The sequence below is a fragment of the Phacochoerus africanus genome, chromosome 13 (genome assembly GCF_016906955.1).
Source record: "Phacochoerus africanus isolate WHEZ1 chromosome 13, ROS_Pafr_v1, whole genome shotgun sequence".
In the NCBI taxonomy this organism is placed as follows: domain Eukaryota; kingdom Metazoa; phylum Chordata; class Mammalia; order Artiodactyla; family Suidae; genus Phacochoerus; species Phacochoerus africanus.
Window position 1 is genome coordinate 49,154,383 of NC_062556.1, and position 21,460 is coordinate 49,175,842.

Sequence of the window (21,460 nt, forward strand, 5' to 3'; positions counted from 1 at the left end):
GTAGGTTTTTTGTTTTTGGTATCGCTTATCTTTTTGATGAAGTAACTGATGAGTTTACCTCATCAAAAATTCTGCCGTATAATGAAATTACCACAGTTTGAGTTAGAATTACACTATTAATTATGACTTTAACGTTAAGTAAAATTTGTTTTGCTAAATAGTTATTACTGCTAGACAATGGTTACACAAAATAATAACTTTAACAGTTAATACTATCTGTTAAGACCATTTATTTTTTAAAAGAGTTTTGGTTCAGTAAGAGAAGGAAAATGGGAAGAGAAGAAAGCACTGAGTTTCTGTACTGTGCTAGATATTGAGGAAAGCACTTTATTCCATCCCTTAGTTTAACCTGAACAACGCTACAAGGAGGTAATATCCTTCCCAATCCACTGATCAGTCTCCAAATGGTTAAGTGATGACATGTTCAATGACTTAGAGCTAACGCTTGCAAGAGGAGGTATCTGAAGCTGGGTTTCTTTGACACCAAAACCTACGGACACTTTCCACTACACCAGACTTCAAGAGATCCTTTGCAAAAATAGAATACAATAAAGTACAATACCAGGAATATAGTTGGTATTTTATAAACATCTAAAGGACCACATTAAGAGACAGTTCACGCTATTTTTTAAGTATATTACATAATAATATATCCTATTTATGAAAGAAACATACTATTTAAATTACCTTTAAAGGAACAACTTTGTCAAGTCTGATTTCAGCTATATCACTGGGTGAATCATCTGTTGTATAAGTTCCTTTGACTAATTCTAGAGATGTCCATCTGTGAGAATGAGTTGAATCCCCTGCGTGTTCACTCTAATTAAAACAAAACAAAATTCGCCATGATTTTAACTTAATTAAATGAACAATTTTGACTTATAATCAGTTACTGTCTTTAACCAGTTTGTATCCCTGCACACAAAATTATCCATTGGCATTTCCCCATACATAATAAAGAAAATATCTGTGGTCCTCTCAACTATGCATTTTTACCTTATTACCTGGAGGACTCCACAAATTAAATCATACAAATAGGCTTTTTTCATTTGTGTTAAAATGATGCCCCCTTCCTTCATAAGAATGTGATAGCTAATCATAGAGCCTAGTAAAGTAGGGAAGTAACTTATGCTAATTGCTTAAAAGAAGCAAAATACAGATGGACTGCTATTAGCAAATGATTTGTATGCTATCATTTTGTCTCATTTTAATAAAACGCTGTGAAACTCAGGCACTTTATAAAATGTACAGAGAACATAGTAAGGTGCAACTAATTCATTCAACAATACTGTCTTCACTAAGATCCATCCATTAGCACTCTGATAAAATTGCTTAATCACTGATACAGGTAATAATATCAGTCTGATTAGTTTCTGAAATATTACAATATCAAAAAAATTACTCAAGATTTATAATCAGAAGCTTAGCTATATAATTTCTAGTTTGTTGTTGTTGTTTGTTTGTTTTTTTTCATTTAAAATCTTCCCTGGAACTGCAAAAAATGTAAGACAGGAGCCATCCAAAATGGCACATAGGCAATCATGTAGAATAGCTTCCTTCTAATTTCTCTAATGCTGTCCATCTATGACTAACCTGCTAAACCCTCAAAGATTTGGACCACCATGTTATTATAATGGTATGTCCTGACACAACCCACACAGCAAGATGAACACTGCAAGAGTGGTACTTACATCATCAACCAACACCTCTAATTCATATTCATGAATTCCTCCTCCTCCATAGACAGAAAAGCCAACCACAACTATTCCAGGTTTGTCTACTGAAAAACAGATTGCGTCTGGGGACCCATTCCCTGTGTTCCAACTTCTCCCCTGACTTGTTTTTGTGAATCGGTTAGCACTGGCTTTAACGGAATGGAGAGAATTAAGCCCATCCACCTGTGAATGATAAAAGCGATGACATCAGAAGTCTGCACCTGAGCATAACTCATATACCTTTGACAAAACTATCCAAAGGTTTCTAAGAATAACCTACTTTTAACAAGTGAGTTAAACTTTCCTATAGGTCCATTCCATTAAGAGAGGAACTAAATAATGGCAGATTTTATCAGTCTAAATTCACAAATCAATATCATATGACAGTATTATCCAGTCACATTAAACTATACACATCACTTAACAGAAAGAATAAACATTAAGAAGTATAAACAGAGGTATAGACATAAGTTATCACAATCATATGAATGATGTATCACTCACTTTGTAATGAGTTACCAGAAATTTCATCAATATATAGACTAATAGCTGTCAGACCATGTTGCAGAGAAGTCTAGGAATTTTGGACAGAGAAATTCAAAAAAGAGGTTGACTCAAAGTTCCTGTCCTCATTCACACCATCCCTCCTGTTATCTGTGAGTTTGGGAATTGAGAATTCATTGCAAAAAATGTTCTGTGCCCTAAGTTTGAATACCACTAATGTATATTATAACTTGGCAGTCAATATTTGAAAGTACACACACATGCGCATGTGTGTACAACCTCATTAATTACAGACTCTGACTAGAGAGGATCAGAGTACTTATTTTGGTTTGAAACCTCTCTTTTTAATTATAGAGCCTGCTTCTGATCTAAGTTGGCTCCAGATGTTTGGAAGACCTACAAGAGGAAAAAATTAAAGTTAATGACTCTAGCAAGAATTATAACCTTCTCTGAGGAAGAGAGATATATGGATATCTAAATAAGGACCTTTAGAAACTCCCAAGGTTATACATTAGGCGCATGTAATTTGGGGCATCCCTTTTCATTAGAAAAGTTAAGTTCACAGGGAATAACTAGATAGTCAATTTCTGACGGGAACTTTTGCAGGACAGATCTTTTCCTCTGGGATCTAGTACAGAATGGAAACATCTTATAGACTGAATGAATAAGTGACAAAAAAATTTAAATGTTCTGACAAGGGTTTTACCTCCTAGGCCAGAGCTTAAGACACTACAATCTGCTCAGCTTCGTGTAATCATTTTGAAATACTATAGGCTAAACTTTCACTACAAATCGGTAATGAGTGTAGACTGAACAGATTAAGAATAGATTCTGAAATAAATCCATAAGGAAGAAAAAGCAAAGAACAGGAATTATAAAAGTAAACAGAGAAAAGACATTCCTCGACAAGAAACGAGAGACCTGGGGCCACTGAGTACAAGCTAGTTACTGAGCATTCATTTGAATGATATATTTCACATTATAACATGATTTTCCTTCTTCTTCTTCCTCTTTTTTTTTTTTTTGGTCTTTTTGCCATTTCTTGGGCCGCCCCCGTGGCATGTGGAGGTTCCCAGGCTAGGGGTCGAATCGGAGCTGTAGCCACCGGCCTACACCACCAGCCACAGCAACTTGGGATCCGAGCCGCGTCTGCAACCTACACCATAGCTCACGGCAACGCTGGATCCTTACGCCACTGAACGAGGCCAGGGATCGAACCCGCAACCTCATGGTTCCTAGTCGGATTCGTTAACCACTGAGCCACAACGGGAACTCCAATATAACATGATTTTCAAAACCAATCTACTGTCTACTTTTCCAGGAGAAAAAACATTAGAAACATTAGAAAATATTAGAAACATTCATCAAATTCAGTCAAGACATTTAGATAAATTATAAAACTGAATGAGCAGGGTGGTGAAATGGTGAAAAATAATTACAAAAATGTAAAGGCATTTTAAAATGCTTCAAAGTAGTTTTATCAAACATATTTGTTTTTGTTTTGTTAGATACATTTATTTTTCAGATTTCACAGATAAGTGTTAACATAGAGTACATGTCTTTTTCTTTTTTATTAATGATTATTTTTTCCATTATAGTTGGTTTACACTGTTCTGTAATTTGTACTCTACAGCAAAGTGACCCAGCCACACATACATATACACATTCTTTTTCTCACATTATCCTCCATCATGTTCCATCACAAGTGACTAGATATTGTTCCCAGTGCTATACAGCAGGATCCCATTTTATCCTTGTCAAACATATTAATATTTGATCCTTTAAAAACTTTCTGAGAATGGCTGCATAACAATGTGGATGTACTTAATGCCACGGAACTGTACACATAAACATGATGACGATATTTTGTTACCTAATTTACTATAATTTAAAAAACTCTGTGATATAGATCAGATAAAAATTATTATTCCCATTTTACATGTGTGTTTCCCTAGGGTTGATCAAGTGGACAGAGCTCAGGTTTGAACCTCTTTGCCTCTTCCATACCACATATTCATTATTAGTCGTCCTACTTCTACCACTCATTACCCAGCAATGAGAACTCTCTTTACTTCTATTGGGACATGGTGGTGGGTTGTGCAATGGGTCAGTGAAGGGGAAAATGTGTATTTTACATTACTGCAATATTTTGTATTACTGCAACATCCTGGGAAGAACTGGTGAGAGAGAGGAAACAAGTAAGAGCAAAGGAGAGGTGTAAGGAAGGGGAGAAAAACCCCACCCAGCTTGAAGGTATTTTCTTAATGAAAATTAGTTTCTATAAAACCAAAATATATGAAAAAAGAAAGAATGCAGAGAGTTTAAACATGTGCTCATTATCCAATACCAAAATATACCATTACCTCAGATCCCAGGGCTGATGCTGTCAGCTCACTGACAATACTGGCCAGTAACCCACAGGTGTTGGAGACCAGGTGGGAGGAGAAGAGCTCGTTCTCTCTCCTCAGGCTGTTCCGGACCGGGAGCACCACAATAACCAGCATTTTCTCGAGAACTTCACGGAAGCTTGTCATCCCTGAGATGTTCTCTTCATTCTACGACACAGGAAAACAGGAGGCTCTAAGATATTGCTTCATTTTCCTTCACATAAGACTCAACTGCAAGATCCTGTCTTTCGAGACGACACTTAAAATTCAGACTTGAGCCTCTGTCTACATATATATCCAGCTGTATGTGGAGTCACCCTATCTACTTTTCACTTAACAATCCTTTTTAAAATTATTAGTCACTGGGTATCGTATAAAAGTACCACATATTTATTTACAAGGTGTTTTTTTTTATTAACCCTGAGTCATTTTCATTTATCCTTTAATTTACTTTTTCAATAACAGTCGTGTATGCCAGAAAAAAAACCTCTTCCTGTTTTAAAAGCTTTTTCTACAGGACCAGATTCCAAACTGAGATAATTATTATTTCTGGTATGTTTAAAGGCAAAACAACTGAGAAAGAGTCTACACAAATCTATTTCTACTAAAATTCTTTCTGTACATCCAACATGGAATTCTACAACAAATATTTCTGTGCAGTTTTACAATTTCTATAGTACTTGATTTCAGAAGTGAAGACAAGAAATTCCAAACACTATTAATAAAAAACTTTCAAAATAAGAAATTACAGATTTCTTTGAAAGACTAATGGCAAAATATTTTCTTCCAGAAAAAAAGGGGGAAAGATGAATAATTTAATCAGATATCTCGCATGAACATTATTTATCTCTTTTACCATCCTCATATCTTTCAGCCCACGGTCCACAGAGAGCAAGATGCACTCAATTTCATCAGAGGGCCGGTCGTGACCAATGACCCTCTTGGCTATCCTGGCAACTAGGAAATCAAACAATTTGGGATCTAGTTCCAGTTTTTTCATAGTGTCTCAAGCTCATCTGTAAAATCGGGAAATCGTTTGCTATGATTACGTTATCAAAAACAACTTGTTACTCCCTGAGCGTGAAATTTGCATTCTACACTGCATTACAGAAACATTACAGATTTAACTGATTTCATAAAGTCATAAAATCTCAGGGTGGAAAGGGGTCTTAAATCACTCTTCCCAAGATAAATCAAGTATGTCAAAGAGTCTACTTTCAATCCATTAGAAAAAAATAAGTATCTTTTCGGTTAAAATCAACATGAAATTATTGTAAATCACACTCAACAATGTGACAGTCTTTCTCTCCTACTTTCTTAACATCCAATCTAAGACTAAAAATAAAATCACTTAGAGATAGTCTTTTGTTGGCCACATCTACGGCACGTGGAAGTTCCTAGGCAAGGGATGGATCTGCGCCACAGCAGCAACACGAGCAGATCCTTAACCTGCTGCACCATAGGAGAACTCTTAAAATAATCAATTATTCATTTTGTTAAAAGTATAATTCTTTTTTTTTCTTTTTTTTTTTTTGCTTTTTAGGGCCACACCCACAGCATATGGAAGTTCCGAGTCTAGGGGTCCAATCAAAGCTACAGCTGCTAACCTATACCACAGCCACAGAAACGCCAGACCCGAGCTGCTTCTGCAACTTACACCACAGCTCATGGCAATGCCAGGTTCTTAACCCACTGAGCGAGGCCAGGGACAGAACCCACAACCTCATGGTTCCTAGTCGATTCATTTCCACTGCACCACAATGGGAACTCCTCTACTCCTTTTTATTTTGCTTTAATTTTAAAGATAACTTCTCATCAACTTGGTAGTAATTACATATGGTTTTCATACGTATTTAAGTTTTCGCCATAGTGCTTTCTAATAAGCCAGAAGCAGTTACTAAAGAGTGTTTCCTTATGACTATTGTTTCATAATGCTTATTTTAACATACCAAAATGTTACAGAAGAAATGTTTTAAAAATTAATTCCTTAAAATTCTATCTTGGTAATCTAAAATACTGTATTGGAATACAAAAGTTTGCTTACAGTATCTGCACTTTTAAAATGGTTCAGGAAAATACAAATAGAAATTTATCACACATCTCTAACAAGTTTTTTATAGGTTAGAGATCATTTAAAATAAAAAAAATCAGAGAAAAAAGATCACTCATTTATAGGTAAACATGAGAACATTTTTTTCCTTAATGTTAACTCCTCCCCTTGTAAAAATCATAATTATTTGATAAATATAGCTACCGCTACAGAGGAATAAGCGCCAAGCTAAATATGTCACCATTTACAGTTTTATTGCTTCAATATAAAAAGACCTACCTGGCTGAGTTTTTCCATATGTGCTACCAGAAGGGGGAAACGGTGAACCAGCGTGGAGTCATTCTCCGTGCTAACTTGTTTAACAATTGACCGCAGCAGTACTTCCCCATCATATGCAATAGGGAAGATGGAGGTCAGCTTGACAGAAGTGTGACACAGAGCTGACATCACAGCTGCAAGGAGTCGGCTACTTGATGTCTTGAAGTTTGCCTCCTGGATATCCTTTTAAAAACAAAAATAGGCAGCCCACCAAAGGGAAATACTGCATCAATATAATCCAAGTTTCTGGATATATCAAAGGTAAACTTTTTTTTTCTTTTTTTTTCTTTTTAGGGCTGCACTTGCGGCATATGGAAGTTCCCAAGCTAGGGGTCAAATTGGAGCTCTAGCTGCCAGCTTTCACCACAGCCACAGCCATAGCAACTTGGGATCTGAGTCGTGTCTGAGACATATATCAGAGTTCATGGCAACGCCAGATCCTTAACCCACTGAGCGAGACGAGGCAAGGGCTGGAAACTGCATCCTCATGGATACTAGCTGGATTCTTTTCCACTGTGCCACAACAGAAACTCCAGTAAACAATCTTTTAAATCATACCAAAATTTTCTAGAACTCTGGCACTGTAATTATTATTATGTTATAGGATAATATTATATCAACACTTTAAAACACAACTGTTTAGGTTACTACCCAATGAAGCTGGAAAATTATTAAACACGGTAAAAAAAAAAAATCGGCCTCCTGTACTCTTTACGTATTCATGTAACTTTAGAATCACTGTCCTCTGTAGCACTATTCTCTAAGAAAGACATCAAAAAGGCCCTAATTAGTAAAAGGAGCAACCCAGAACCTATACAACATGCCTGCCAATTTAAAACTATCGAATGATAAAGCAAACAGAAAAAAAAAATGGTTTTATTTAAGTCACATACAACAAACAAGTTTCTTAATTTATCTTTTATAAACAAGTTAGAAAGACTGAGGCAACTGCAAAATATGTTCTTGAAGAATATTAATAAATCATATTTTCAACTAATATTTTAAAAACTTAAATTACCTGGTCCAAACAATTCAGGAGATCACAAAGGCAAGCCCACTGTAAGGCAGGAGTTGGGTAGAAAGAATGAAAACAGGCAGTGAAGGTATTATGACATTCCTGAAGGACAGCTTCTAGGAGACTCAAGGGTTGACTGAGGTATCCTTGGGGATCATTATCCAACTTCACCATGCAGTGATCAACTCCTTCTGACAAAATTTTTCTTAACAAAGTTCTGGTTTTTCCAATGCATTCTGCTAATTTGCTGGTTTCTTCTACAACTGCTTTTCCTGTGGCTTTAAGAGAACAAAGCAGGTTGCTAATTAAACAGAACAATAAATACATATAAAAACATTTGATTTAATTCAAATAATTTCCTATATGGCTAAAAATCACAAGTACTCATAACCTAGAAATGAAATAGTACAGAGATTATGTGTGGTCCAAAATTACTTCTTTCAAAAATCTAAACAGAAAAAAACTCCAACTTGCTAGTTTCAGCATTTAAGTCCAAATCAGTTGTTCAAAATATTTCTATTTGACAGACTCTGTTTAAAATAATACTTTATAGATCTGGTGTTGCCAAAGCTGCAGTGTAGGTCAGAGCTGTGGTTCATATTCAATCCCTGGCCCGGGAACTTCCATATATGCAGGTGTGGCCATAAAAAATTTAAAAATAAAATAAGAAAACAATATTTTATTAGAGTATTGAATTTTAATTTAGCATGACTTTTTGCTATCAAAACAACAAGCAATCTATTATATTCTTTAAAAGTAAATGTACAAGTATCACAGCAAGACAACTTCTCCTCTCAATTCAGGAGCAGGTTAAATAAAAGGTAACAAACTCTTGGTAATCCCTAAGTAAACCTTCTCAATGTCTCAAATATTTTCTCCCTGAGGGCATTTAAGAAATGAATCGTACCTGACACCGGATAAATTTCACAGGTATAGACACGCAATAACCTTAGACAACAGGTACCCACAAAGCGCAGTCTCTCTAAATCTAGAAGTGTAGCTGTAAATTGGAATCCTTTCAATCCTCTGAGTTCTTCAACTCCTAAGACTAAGGTGGTCCAGCTCCAGTGAAGAATACTCAACAATGACTCAAAACATTCCTAATCCAGAATATGAAAAAATAGATAACAATTAGTTAAATGATATCATAGGCTGAATCAAATGGAAAAATGACATTCAACTTCAAAGGTTTATCTTGAAGTTTTTACTGAGTTTTCATAGCTCAAAAAATAGACATTCTATTAGTTCATTCATTAAATTACCATTAGGAGTATCTCTGACAAAAAAGGTAAAGTTGTTAGGCATCTATAAAAGTAGCATTATAAAATAAAAAATAAAAGTAGCATTCTTCGATATTTATCTATTTAAAAATACATTTTTAACTTTCCCTACTACCAACCTATCTAGTTTATCATATAAATAAAGAAAAAATGAAAAACACTTATAAACATGTTTACTTAAAGGTTAAACTCTATAATGTCAATTAGTATTGTGTATATAAATCAAAAATATTTTAAACACTTTAATAATTTTTGAATAAAATATTTTAGTATTAGATATCAGTAACAACATATTTTATGTCTATATACTAAATTTTACAATATAAACTATAGCCAAATCTTGATAAGCAAGTTAAGAGAATGTTAAAATTGACTAAGAAAGTAATGAAACACACTTATTTGGATTTTTTAAAATTTTAGCACATGGCTTTAGGGAGGTGAGCAGCCCTCGAAGATTTTATCGGGCACATGACGACAGATACTAGATGAATATCAAAGCAAAGCACTTATTCCCTCATCTCCACCAAATTCCAGTCCTCTGGTATAGCAATATCAAGAATAAAGGTTTATAGTTTACTTTTTAAAGAAATGAATGAATAAGTTTCTTACACAGAGATTATAAATACCTAACGGTCACAAAACTACGCAGACATAAATATAAAAGAATTACTATGCACGGAGGAAAGAGATCACTGAAAAAGACAGAACAGAGGGAAAGACACGTATTTGGCTCAAAAGATACCAAACTGAGCTTAATGATATAAGGATGCCAAGGTACCAAGGAGCCAAAGCTCTTAGGGTCTCTTATTCAACAAAGCACATTCTGTTGGAAGATGAATTTGACATGATATACCAAAATTTAAATGAGTCTACTTTCAGTAGAGATATTCACAAAAGTACATAAATAGCAAAGACACATATGTATGGCTATACAGTCAATCCATGCCGCATCGTGGATTCGACCAACAAGGAGACTGAAAATATTCGGAAAAGAAAAAATTCCAGAAACTTCCAAAAAGCAAAAAGTGGATGTGTGGTATGCTAGCAACTATTTACGCAGCAGCACTTACATTGCATTAGGTATTAATAGGCAAGCTAGAGATGATTTAAAGTGCATAGGAGGATGTGTGGAGGTTATACGCAAACACTACATGATTTTATATAAAGGACTTGAGTATCTAGGAATCTTGGTATCTGTGAGGGGTCCTACAACCAGTCCCCCCTCAGGTATCAAGGGACAACTGCAATAATAAAAAATGAGAAATAAACTGTCCTTTGATGGGAACAGTGTCAGATAAATTAGAGTACAGCCACTCTATGGGATACTAAGCAAACACTAAAAAAATTGAGATAGAGCCAAATGTACTTACATGAAATAAATACCCAAAGTGTATTTGATGAAAGTTTTAAAAAGTAAGATGCAGAACTTTAAGTATGATCAAAAATAAATAAGATGGTTGTATATAGTATATTGTAAATAGAGACTAATAAATGCATTTATGTATAAAAAATAGTCTGGAAGACTATACACCAAAACGTAAATAGTAGTTACATATGGTAAAAACAAGGTTATGGGAATAAAATTTTAAATTAGTTTTACTATAGTTTTAAACCTACTGTACCCTATTTTCACCAGGGGCATGTGTTAATTTTATGGTTTAAAAAAAAAAACAACCTAACAAAAATGAAGTAAAAAGCATCCTCCCTATGCATTTTACTAATATGATAAGACTACCAGCTACATTAATAAATCACATTCATATAGTACCTTACAAATTAAAAAAAAATACCTTAACTCATTAAAATTCATAATGACACTACGATGTAGTTTACTTAAATACTTGCGTAAGAATCCTTGAATAACAAATGAAAGAACAAAAACTTAACCCAGACTTCCCGAACTGAAATACCACAATGTTTCAACTATACCTTGCTGGTTTTCCATCCTACACTGGTAAACCCAGTAGCATCATGTACCTAACATAGAATGTGGATGGTCAACAAAATCTCCAGTTAGATATGCAACCTTTCTACTTAATTCATCAGCACGAAAGTAATACTTCACGGCTAACACCACCCTTCAACTTTTCCTTCTCTTTCTAACTCATTCAGCATATGCATTCACATGTGATTTACAGGAAAATCTACCATTTACTTCAGAAATAGAAAAGCATGTTAAAATCAGTCAACAGCTCTATTTTCTCATTATTTGAAGCACATACTCTTTGGCAGGGGATGTCCAAGCTAACATAAACATATCTGAGTTCATAAAGCTACACTGAGATAAACTCTTAGAAAAGTGGCTAAATGTTAAACACCAAAATGAAACTGAACACAGGAAAGAAAAGCTGAAATTCTAAAGAAAATGGCTTACCACTGAGACAGTTCGTGCAAAAGATCTCTTTAAAATGTGTACAGGTTCACTGGTTTGCTGTTTGCCTTTTGAAGCACTGCCATCACTGGTTGGAAGTCTGAAGACAGAAGAAACACATAAAATTTATGCTGGAAAGGGCAAAGAAATTTTTCTTTCCAAATATACATTTTTGCAATAGCAAAATAAACATTTAAGTATCTTTGTTAGGTAAAAATCCCAGTTTGGAGCTTTCATAAACATTTTCCAATTTAAACAAAATTTTTAGCACGTGAACACTTTGGCTTTTCAATCCCACCTTGATAAGACTAGGTGTTAGAGAACGTTAAGAATACAGCAATGTTACTGTTAAACGCTACCATTAAAAATCACTCAACCACTGTACCCGAAAGTAGTAACTTGCTATGTTTATAACGCCACACATTACAAATACTGCCAATAACAGACTGCATAAAAAGAAACAAAAATCTCCTCTTGGAAAAAGTAAGGTTTATAACATCTAAATTCTTAAAGTGATTACTAGAAAATACATAGAAGACAGAGAATCACTGTTTTAAGGATATTTCCTGTGATTTTTAGTACTTAGAGTAAGAATGCTTTTTTTTTTTTTTTGGTGAGAAGTTACATCCATTTGAATTCCCCCCCTTTTTTTTTCTTTTTAAGGCTGAACCTGTATCATATGGAAGTTCCCAGGCTAGGAGTCGAATTGGAGCTGCAGCTGCTGGCCTGTGCCAAAGCCACAGCCACAGCAATGCAATCCAAGCCGTATCTGTGACCTATCCCTTAGCTTGCAGCAACGCCAGATCCTTAACCCACTGAGCGAGTCCAGGAAAGGAACCTGATGGACACAATGTCAAGTTTTTCACCCGCTGGGCCACAACAGGAACTCCTCTATTTGTATTCTTTAGCTTAAAAATTATTGCAGTAATCTCGCAGAAGTAGATGGACACACAGAAGCAGAGTTCCCATATATGTCTCGATTACCATGAAGTAATTAAAATTATTAAATAAAGCTAAAATATAATAGCATTATATGAGAAGTTACTGTTTGATATTTTAATTAAAGGAGAACATTTTTCAGCAGTAAAGGATCTTCCAATTCATTTCAACACAAAATGAACAAAAAACAAGACTGCAGAACAAATCAACCAGGCCTAAATCTAAGGTCCCTAACAGATTTCATTTTTATAAGACAAATTAGTTTAAAACATTCTGAAATTGGTAAGAAAATCAATATATTTTAAAAATAAGTTATTAAAATATTGTTATAGGCATAATACAGATAATCTGAGCAATATTTTATTAAAATTAACCTTGAGGTAAAAAATGTTTAAAAATATTCAAAACACAAATTAAATGTAGCTCTATTTCTAAAGATGTATTACAACTTGCTGAATGCTTCATATAATTCCTCCCTTATTATGTTGTATATTTTAAAGTGATCCCAGTTCATTATGTTAAAGGAATAAACCATGTTAATTATCTATAAATATGCTAAGTACCTGTATAATAACTGAGGTATCTGACCAGCGTTAACATCTGTACCATTATTTGACTTCTTTGAACTCTTAAACTGGAAAACAACCCTAAGAGAAAAAATAACATAACCAAAACAACATGACTCAAGATTCATAAGAGAAAACGAAAAATTTAACAACCATGTTTTCAAATGTTATGCTACTGAACAGAGATTCATGCTTTAAGGAAAAAAAATACAAGTAGAAGAGACAGTGTGTTGACTTCAGTTCTAGCTCTAAATGGCTTAATGGGTAAAAGAAAGAACTGATCCTGACTGGGAGCTTCTAGGTTGCCCCTTAGCTTAACCTTAACCAGAACAGTAAGATGTTCACAAATATTTCAATTACAGTTTACAATCTGCTTAAATAGATACAATATAAACTTTAGCTTCAAAACACTATGAATGAACTGTTTATGGGACTCACACAGTCCAGGATCAATGTAGTCCCCATTCTAGTATAAACCTTATAGCAAGCTGAAAAGGATACACTACAACAACACACTTAACTCCTCTACAGCATTCCACTTGAATATTCAACAACACAGACTTCACCTCCTAAATCAGTCTGCTCTTTTTTTGGTCAACACTGTTATGAGTTGAACAAATCTATATGAAACATACTATTTAATAACTTCTATCCATTTCAAAGAGTTTATGCTCAAGAATAATAAAGATAAACTGAATTTCTCTTATAAATGACAGTCCTTTCAAACACATGGATCTTAACAGTTGAGAGACTCCAGGATGAGATTTGGTTTTGCCACACAGTAGCCATATGACTTGAGGCAAATCATTTCACCTTTTGTCTGTCTCTCTATTCCTGAGTGTAAAAACGAGGCTAATAACTGCTTTACAAAGTTGTTGAGGGCATCAAATAGATAATACATATGAAAGTATATTATAAACTGGGAAGTACTCTATACTTGAAATTTAAACAGTAAATTCCCTTACATTTTATTAAAACTATATCATCTCATATCGTTAAAGCTTTACAATTAAATGTTTTCATAACCACTGTCAAATTTTATAGCAGGTATATAGTTCTTTTTTTTTATAGCTTCCAAACTCCTCACTAGCACTGTCACTTTCCTCTCTATATAATTTCTAATTTGGTAATAAGCTTTTAAACAATATAACATCCAGAAATACATACAAATGCCAACTGACAAGAACAAAGAGGAGCAGTCCTATTATTTCCCGATTCTGTCTAGACCTTAATTTGGCATGAGATTACATGAATTTAGTATTTAGCAGGTCATATTATGCTCTAGACCTAGTAAAATTCTTATCCTACTGAGGGACTTCTGGACCTTTCAAAACAATATTCCACTAACAAAAATGAGAGTTGCCTAAGTAGTAATTAAGCACTCTGCTTACCCATCGTCTGTGGTAATAGACGCTTGTCCGTGAGACCCACAGTCACTGCTGGGTCCTGACACTCGAGCCCAGGCCACATACCACCAGCCAGCTTGCAGGAGAACTGGTTCATCAAACATCATGGCATATTTTTCTCTGTGAGGAAAATTAATGTGTCAAAGACAATGCCTTTGTACTTCTTGTTATATACATTTAGTTTTTAAGTCCTTTATAAACAAAATGTGAAATACATTGTATTATAAAGCTTTTGTAAATAATGTTAAAACCCCTCTAAAAATAGACATAAAAACAAATAATGGTTACTTATGTTATAGTGATGGCACTACATTCCTTCCCTTCAATCTTGAATACTAAATTTTCCCTCAATGTTATAAAACTTTGATACCAAGACAAAAATTTTGTTAAAAACATGCCAGTTTTGTTGGAAAACTCTGAATTTTTTCTTTCGTAGTTCATTTATTCTACTCAAGTGTTTTTGAGAGCTCTGGAATCAGATGGCCTGAGTTCAAGGCCTGGCTCTTTGACTCAAAAGCTGGGTGACCTTGGGCAAGTTATAACATTCTCTCTGTGACTCAGTTTCTTCAACTGAAAATAGGGATAAAAATATCTATCTTACTGCATTGTTTTGAGAATTGCGTTGAGAGGAAAGCATTTTGAACTGAGCCTGTGACATGGTAACTCCCCTCGAAATTTGCTAAATTAGAAGGAGAGAAAAAAACATGTATACAAATAAGGGCATCTGCTAAGTCCAAGGTAAAAGAGTGATAAAGTCCTGGGTAACAAAGTGCAAAGAATATGCATCAGCTATAGCTGGGATAGAGAGAAGAATAAAGGCTATTGAGGAAGGGGAAGAATGTCATGAACAGATCTGCAGAGGTCTGAAAATACAAAACAGGGCCTGAAAGTGGGAAGATGTCCAGTTAGGTTAAAGCATTAAGACAGGATACATAACAAGGTCCTACCGTGTAGCACAGGGAACTATATTCAATATCCTGTGATAAACCATAATGGAGGAGACTACGAAAAAGACTGTGTGTGTGTGTGTGTGTGTGTGTGTGTGTGTGTAGCTGAGTCACTTTGCCATACAGCAGAAATTAACACAATGCTGTAAATTAACTATAAATCAATAATTTTTTTTTTTTCCTTTTTAGGGCCCCACCTGTAGCATATGGAAGTTCCCAGGCCCAGGGTTGAAGTGGAGCTGCAGGTGCCAGCATATACAACCAGCAAGATCGATACGAGATTTGAGCTGCATTTGTGACCAATGCCACAGCTCACATCAATGCCAGATCCTCACTCCACTGAGCCAGGCCAGGGATTGAAGCCACATCCTCATGGATATTAGTTGAGTTCTATACCCCCTGAGCCTCAACAGGAACTCCTTATGATTCAATAAAATTTTTACTGTACTTTTTTTTTTTTTTTTTTGGCCACCCCAGGACATATGGAGTTCCAGGCCAGGGATCAGCCACAGTTGTGACCTAAGCTGCAGGTGCGGCAACACTGGATCCTTAACCCACTGTGTCAGGCTGGGTATCGAACCTGCATCCCAGAGGTCCCAAAACGCCACAGAGCCCATTGTGCCACAGCAGGAACTCCAACAAAATTTGTAAAAAAGTATTAAGACAGATAGAGAACAGTAGTAGGCATAAAGTTTAAAAAGATGCTGTGAAAGATTATGGAAGTCTTTTAATGCTAGCCTTAGGAATCTGAGCTTTGTTAGGAAGATGAAGAAAATCTACGTGATTCTATATTCATGAAATCATACATTGTATTTTTGACTCATAATCATATGTTCAAAAATAAATTATGACAATGGTATCTTAAGGCTTTGTTAAAAATTAATCAATTAACCTTCCTGAAATTTTCCTAAATATCATTTGTATGTAATAAAATATTGAGTGAAAAAGTATCTCCTGTTAATGCCTAAGGTGAAGAAACAAGTTAACATTTTCTTTAGGTTTACTATTTTGTTCCCAAAAGTACTGACCTGCTAAGAGTAAACTCAATGCCCCAATGCTGTTTTTAGAAATGACACATTTTCATTAGCAAAAAGATGCACACAAGGTTTTATTAACACAGTTATTACTGGGAAGGACAATGTACTACTATTATCAGAAGGCCAATTTATTTTTCTTTCTTTTTCTTTCTCTCTCTCTCTCTTTTTTTTTTTTGCTTTTTTTGCTTTTTAGGACTGCACACACGGTACATAGAAGTTCCCAGGCTATGGGTCCAACTGGAGCTACAGCTGCAGGCCTACACCACAACCACAGCAATTCAGGATCCAAGTTGTGTCTGCAACCTACACCACAGCTCACAGCAACACCGGATCCTTAACCCACTGAGCAAGGCCAGGGATCGAACCGGCATTGTCATGGATACTAGTGGAAATTGGATTCGTTTCCCCTGGGCCACAAGGGGAACTCCAATTTATTTATTTTTCTCAGCAGAGTATTCCCTGATTCAAATCAATGGCTTGTCATAACACAGGACTGAGATAATTCTTAGGATTATACTGGGAAGGCTGATAGGAATTTAAGTCTCTTTTATTTAATTAATCTTCATAAATAAACCTACTGATTCTGGTTACTTCCTAAGAGGTTTTAATAAAGCTGGCCACCTCTCCAACTGTGTTATCATCAAGCAAATACCACAGGCATGGTGTCAGAGCATACAGATGATTTGAAGTATGGTCCACTATGACTACTTGATACAATATACATAATGGCACTGGATTATGTCACATTACGAGAACACTAGCATATTACATGTTCTTCAAGTAATGCAATGACAGATTATACAAAATATATGTATATCTCTACCTTCAATGTAGATACAGTCAATTTTGTGAAATACAAGTATGAAGGATATTAATAGTTTCAATGTATCACTGTGGGTTTTTCTGGCCATGTCTGTGTCATGTGGAAGTTCCTGGGCCAGGAATCAAACCTGAGCCACAGTAGGACTTGAGCCACTGCAGTGACAACACCAGACCCTTAATCTGCTGCACTACAAGGGAACTCCTAATGCAGCACTGTCAAAAGTAACACTTACATTACCTAATATATAATTTAGTTTCTTAAACATTTGATCACAGATTGTTGAAAACGTTCTTTTTAGGTTACGTCATTCATTTACAATACATTTTTCATATTAAGTATGCAAGGATTATACGGATTAATGAAGAAATCTTTACCTAGCAGCACAGTCATAAGCCAACACATCAGTCTCTGCAAGAAGGTCTCCATCAGTTTCATGATCTCCTCCATCAGGACCTAACTCAAACAGCTGGGGAAAGGAGAAAAACATATCATGCCCAATCAGTCAGTCATCTAAATCTGCTGAAAAATATACTCATAATGTTATGTCTCCAATATATGCTGGACACTGCAGAATGTAAAAGAGTACCTGCTTTAAAAAAAAAAAAAAGTTATCCAATGAAATACACAAATCTATATACCTAAATTAAGAAACATATAAATGTCTTACAGTCTGCATTAATTTCCATTTTCCTTATTTTATATAGTCATCTATTTATATCAAAAGTTCCAAAAACATTCTGTAAAAGATATAAACATCTGAGGAAGGTAAGAGAACTCTTAAGTTCTAAGTGAGCTTCCAAACATGGTAGAATTATGCTTCAACACTTACTAGCTGTGAGATCCTAGGATCCAGTTTCCTTATCCATAAAAGGGAGATGGACACCAGCAGTGCCTATGTCATTATAATCGTGAGAATTAAGTGAAATAATACTTGTGGAACACTTAGAAAAATATCCAGCCAAAAAAAAGGCTAGAAAAACGTTAGCTGTAGAGACAGAGAGGAGTAACAGAAGGTAAGAACCCTTAAAAAAAAATGCATCACAAAAAAGCGTTCAAGGTAATAACGGCATGGCAAAAGGAGATATGAAGAGTGTGGGAAAAGTGGTTATAAAAAAGGGGAAGATGCCAGAGTACTGGAAAAGAATAAAAGAGAAGAAAACATCAAATAGGAAAGTTATAAAATTAAGTGAAAATAATGAGAATTATGACGAAGGGATTTTTTAAAAATGGATTAATATATATTATAAAAAAAAGTATTTCTCTGGATAACTACAGATGAACTACAAGAAAAGCACTAAGAAAAAGAGAAGGGGACACTTAGACTTGCTGGACAGAAAGTGTGCTAGATGTCTCCACTTTTCAATTATATGTGAACGATTTAAAAAATTTGCTTCTACCTCAGACCTGAGTCTCATTAGTCACTGGATTCCCCCACGTGGCTCAATCTCACTAGTTGTAAAGTGACTCTTCTTTGCCTCCTCCTGCCTCCCCGTTCTGTTAGCAGAACTATCATTCACCTGGTCACTTAGATTAAAAAACCTGAAATAATCCTTTTTTTCCATATCTCCCTGCCCATACTGCATATATTCCACTGCTGGTACCAAAGCTTGTCAGTGTGACCATATTCAATGTGACTAGATGGAAGAGTTCAATAAAAAAAAGTTCTTCTCTCCATTGCTCTACCCATATTCCATAAATTACAGGGTTTTGTTTTTGATTACTGACCCACAGTACTCTTTAAAATGAGTACCTGATCAGAATACTTCATCTAAAAGTCTTCAATGGTTTCTCTTCTTTTCTGTAGCATGATATAAAGGTCCTGAATGACCTGCCCCTAACCTGGCTCCCCTGCATTAGTATTTTTGAACACATACTGCATGCCAGGCACAATTCTAGGAACTGGGCATTCAGGGATGAATGATGCAAACAAAAAAATGGGGACTACTGGGAGTTAAGTCTATGGTAAGGGAGAGGATTTACAGTTTTTTGGGGTTTTTTTTTTTTAGTTTCTTTGGCCTTTTTGCCATTTCTTGGGCCACTCCCGCGGCAATATGGAGGTTCCCAGGTTAGGGGTCGAATTGGAGCTGTAGCCACCGGCCTATACCAGAGCCACAGCAACGCAGGATCCGAGCCGTGTCTGCAACCTACACCACAGCTCATGGCAATGCTGGATCCTTAACCCACTGAGCAAGGGCAGGGACCAAACCCGCAACCTCATGGTTCCTAGTCGGATTCGTTAACCACTGTGCCACAACGGGAACTCCGGATTTACGGTTTTAAATAGGCTCACCAGGAGCCTATTTAAGGATACCTTAAGGTGAGGAGGTGGTGAGCCATGGCAGTATCAGGCTGAAGAGCTGTACTCTGAGGGAGTAGCACGTGTGAAGGTCCTGAGGTCTGATTATGTCTGGCATGTTTAAGGAACAAGGGCCAGCCAGAGTGGCTAGATTAGAGCAAAGCAACTAGTATGACATAAGGTCAGCATGTGACGAAAGTTACTTCTGATGGTGTTCTGCAGGCTCTTGTAAGGCCACGGGTTTTACTCTAACACAGAAAGACACTGCAGGAATCCAAATAGAGGAGTGGTACACTCTGGTACACTTTTTAAGAGAATCACTCTGCTCTGCTGTGTTAAGAACAGACTGAGGGGAGCAACCACAGAAGCAGGATACTGTAATAATCCAAACGGCTATGGTCTGGACCAACTTGGCACCAGGGACAGTTTTCAGAAGTGGTTAGATTCTGGATTTATTTTCAAAGTCCAACCAACAATATCTGCTGCTGAAGAGGATGTGGGGTGTGAAAGAAAGAGGGAAGTCATGGACAACTCCAACATTTTTGGCCTGAGCAACTGGAAGAAGGAAGTTAACTTAGTTCTGAGTCAGTTAACTGAGAGAGAGAAGGACAAGGGAACAGCAGGTTTATTAGAAAGATCTTCAGAAGCCTAGTTTTGAATATGTTACATCCAAAATGCTTCACTATCCACATGGAGATAGGCAAAGTAGGCAGTTGTATCTATGACTTCAGAGGTCTATTAAGTATGAGAATGATCACAGAAAAAATATTTAAAGCCATAGCCTGGATCAATGTGTAAGAGGGTAGACTTTAAAAAAATGTCCAGGGGAGTTCCCATCACAGCACAATGGGTTAAGAATCCAACTGTAGTGGCCCGGGTGCTGTGGAGGTGCAGGTTCCATCCCTGGCCTGGTGCAGTGGGTTAAAGGAGTGGGTGTTGCCACAGTCCTGCTGGTGTAGGTCAGCAGCTGTGGCTCTGATTAATCCCTGGTTCTAGAACTTCCACACGCTAGGGGAGTGGCCATAAAAAAAAAAAAAAAAAAAGGGAGTTCCAACCATGGCTCAGCAGTTAACGAACTGGACTAGATTAGTATCCATAAGGATGCGGGTTTGATCCCTGGCCTTGCTCAGTGGGTTAGGAATCCTGCATTGCCCTGAGCTGTTGTGTAGGTTGTAGACGTGGCTAAGAAGAGCAGCTGGTAAGACAGAAAGAAAATGAAGAGTGGTGTCTTGGGAGCCAAGAGAAGTCAGTATGTCAAAGAAGAGCTCAACTGCATTAAATTCTATTGCTGGCTAAGAAGATAAGGATTGAAACTATAGCAGCACTTAAGTGAGATTTTTTTGAAGCCTGTTACTGAAATCAAGGCATAAACTAAGGTTTTCTCTTTTACTTTAAGACCCGAATCAGATAATGTGACAACAGAACATTCAAGCTATCAGTGAATTTTCAAAGGATGACCACATCTTTTGCTTAGTATAACTGTTGGCCCTTTCTGACATGAATAACGCAGTAAATTTATGACTTTTGATTGTTTTTAGTTTGTCTATCAGATGGACTCCATCCCCTGACTCACTTCATTCCTGGTCCCCACTCCTGTGGTGATGATGTATGTTTGCACAGTATTTGGCATTAAAAATGCTAAAAACTTTTAAAGCTACATCAAAATGCCCCCATATCTTGTCATATCTTGTCATTAAAATGGCTGCAAGAAAGCAGGCACCTAGAAAGAAAGGTACTGCTACATTTAGATCACTAGAAGTTCAGCACAAAGGATAGAACAACTGGGTCGCCATGTAGAAAAAAAAA

At 36.0% G+C, this 21,460-nt stretch overlaps 1 protein-coding gene across 10 annotated transcripts in view; it reads right to left on the reverse strand.

The window, feature by feature from the left end:
• The window catches only part of MYCBP2 (MYC binding protein 2), a 263,517-nt gene that overhangs the window by 132,463 nt on the left and 109,594 nt on the right, over positions 1–21,460 (reverse strand). For all 10 annotated transcript variants that reach the window (XM_047755874.1, XM_047755873.1, XM_047755872.1 and 7 more), the window contains 10 exons: positions 17,733–17,824; positions 14,537–14,671; positions 13,143–13,226; positions 11,644–11,740; positions 8,897–9,089; positions 7,993–8,267; positions 6,936–7,157; positions 4,583–4,774; positions 1,692–1,898; positions 688–819 (listed from right to left, as the gene is read on the reverse strand). In XM_047755874.1, coding sequence (XP_047611830.1) covers positions 688–819; positions 1,692–1,898; positions 4,583–4,774; positions 6,936–7,157; positions 7,993–8,267; positions 8,897–9,089; positions 11,644–11,740; positions 13,143–13,226; positions 14,537–14,671; positions 17,733–17,824 — 1,629 coding nt within the window. The remainder of the gene's footprint in view (positions 1–687; positions 820–1,691; positions 1,899–4,582; positions 4,775–6,935; positions 7,158–7,992; positions 8,268–8,896; positions 9,090–11,643; positions 11,741–13,142; positions 13,227–14,536; positions 14,672–17,732; positions 17,825–21,460) is intronic.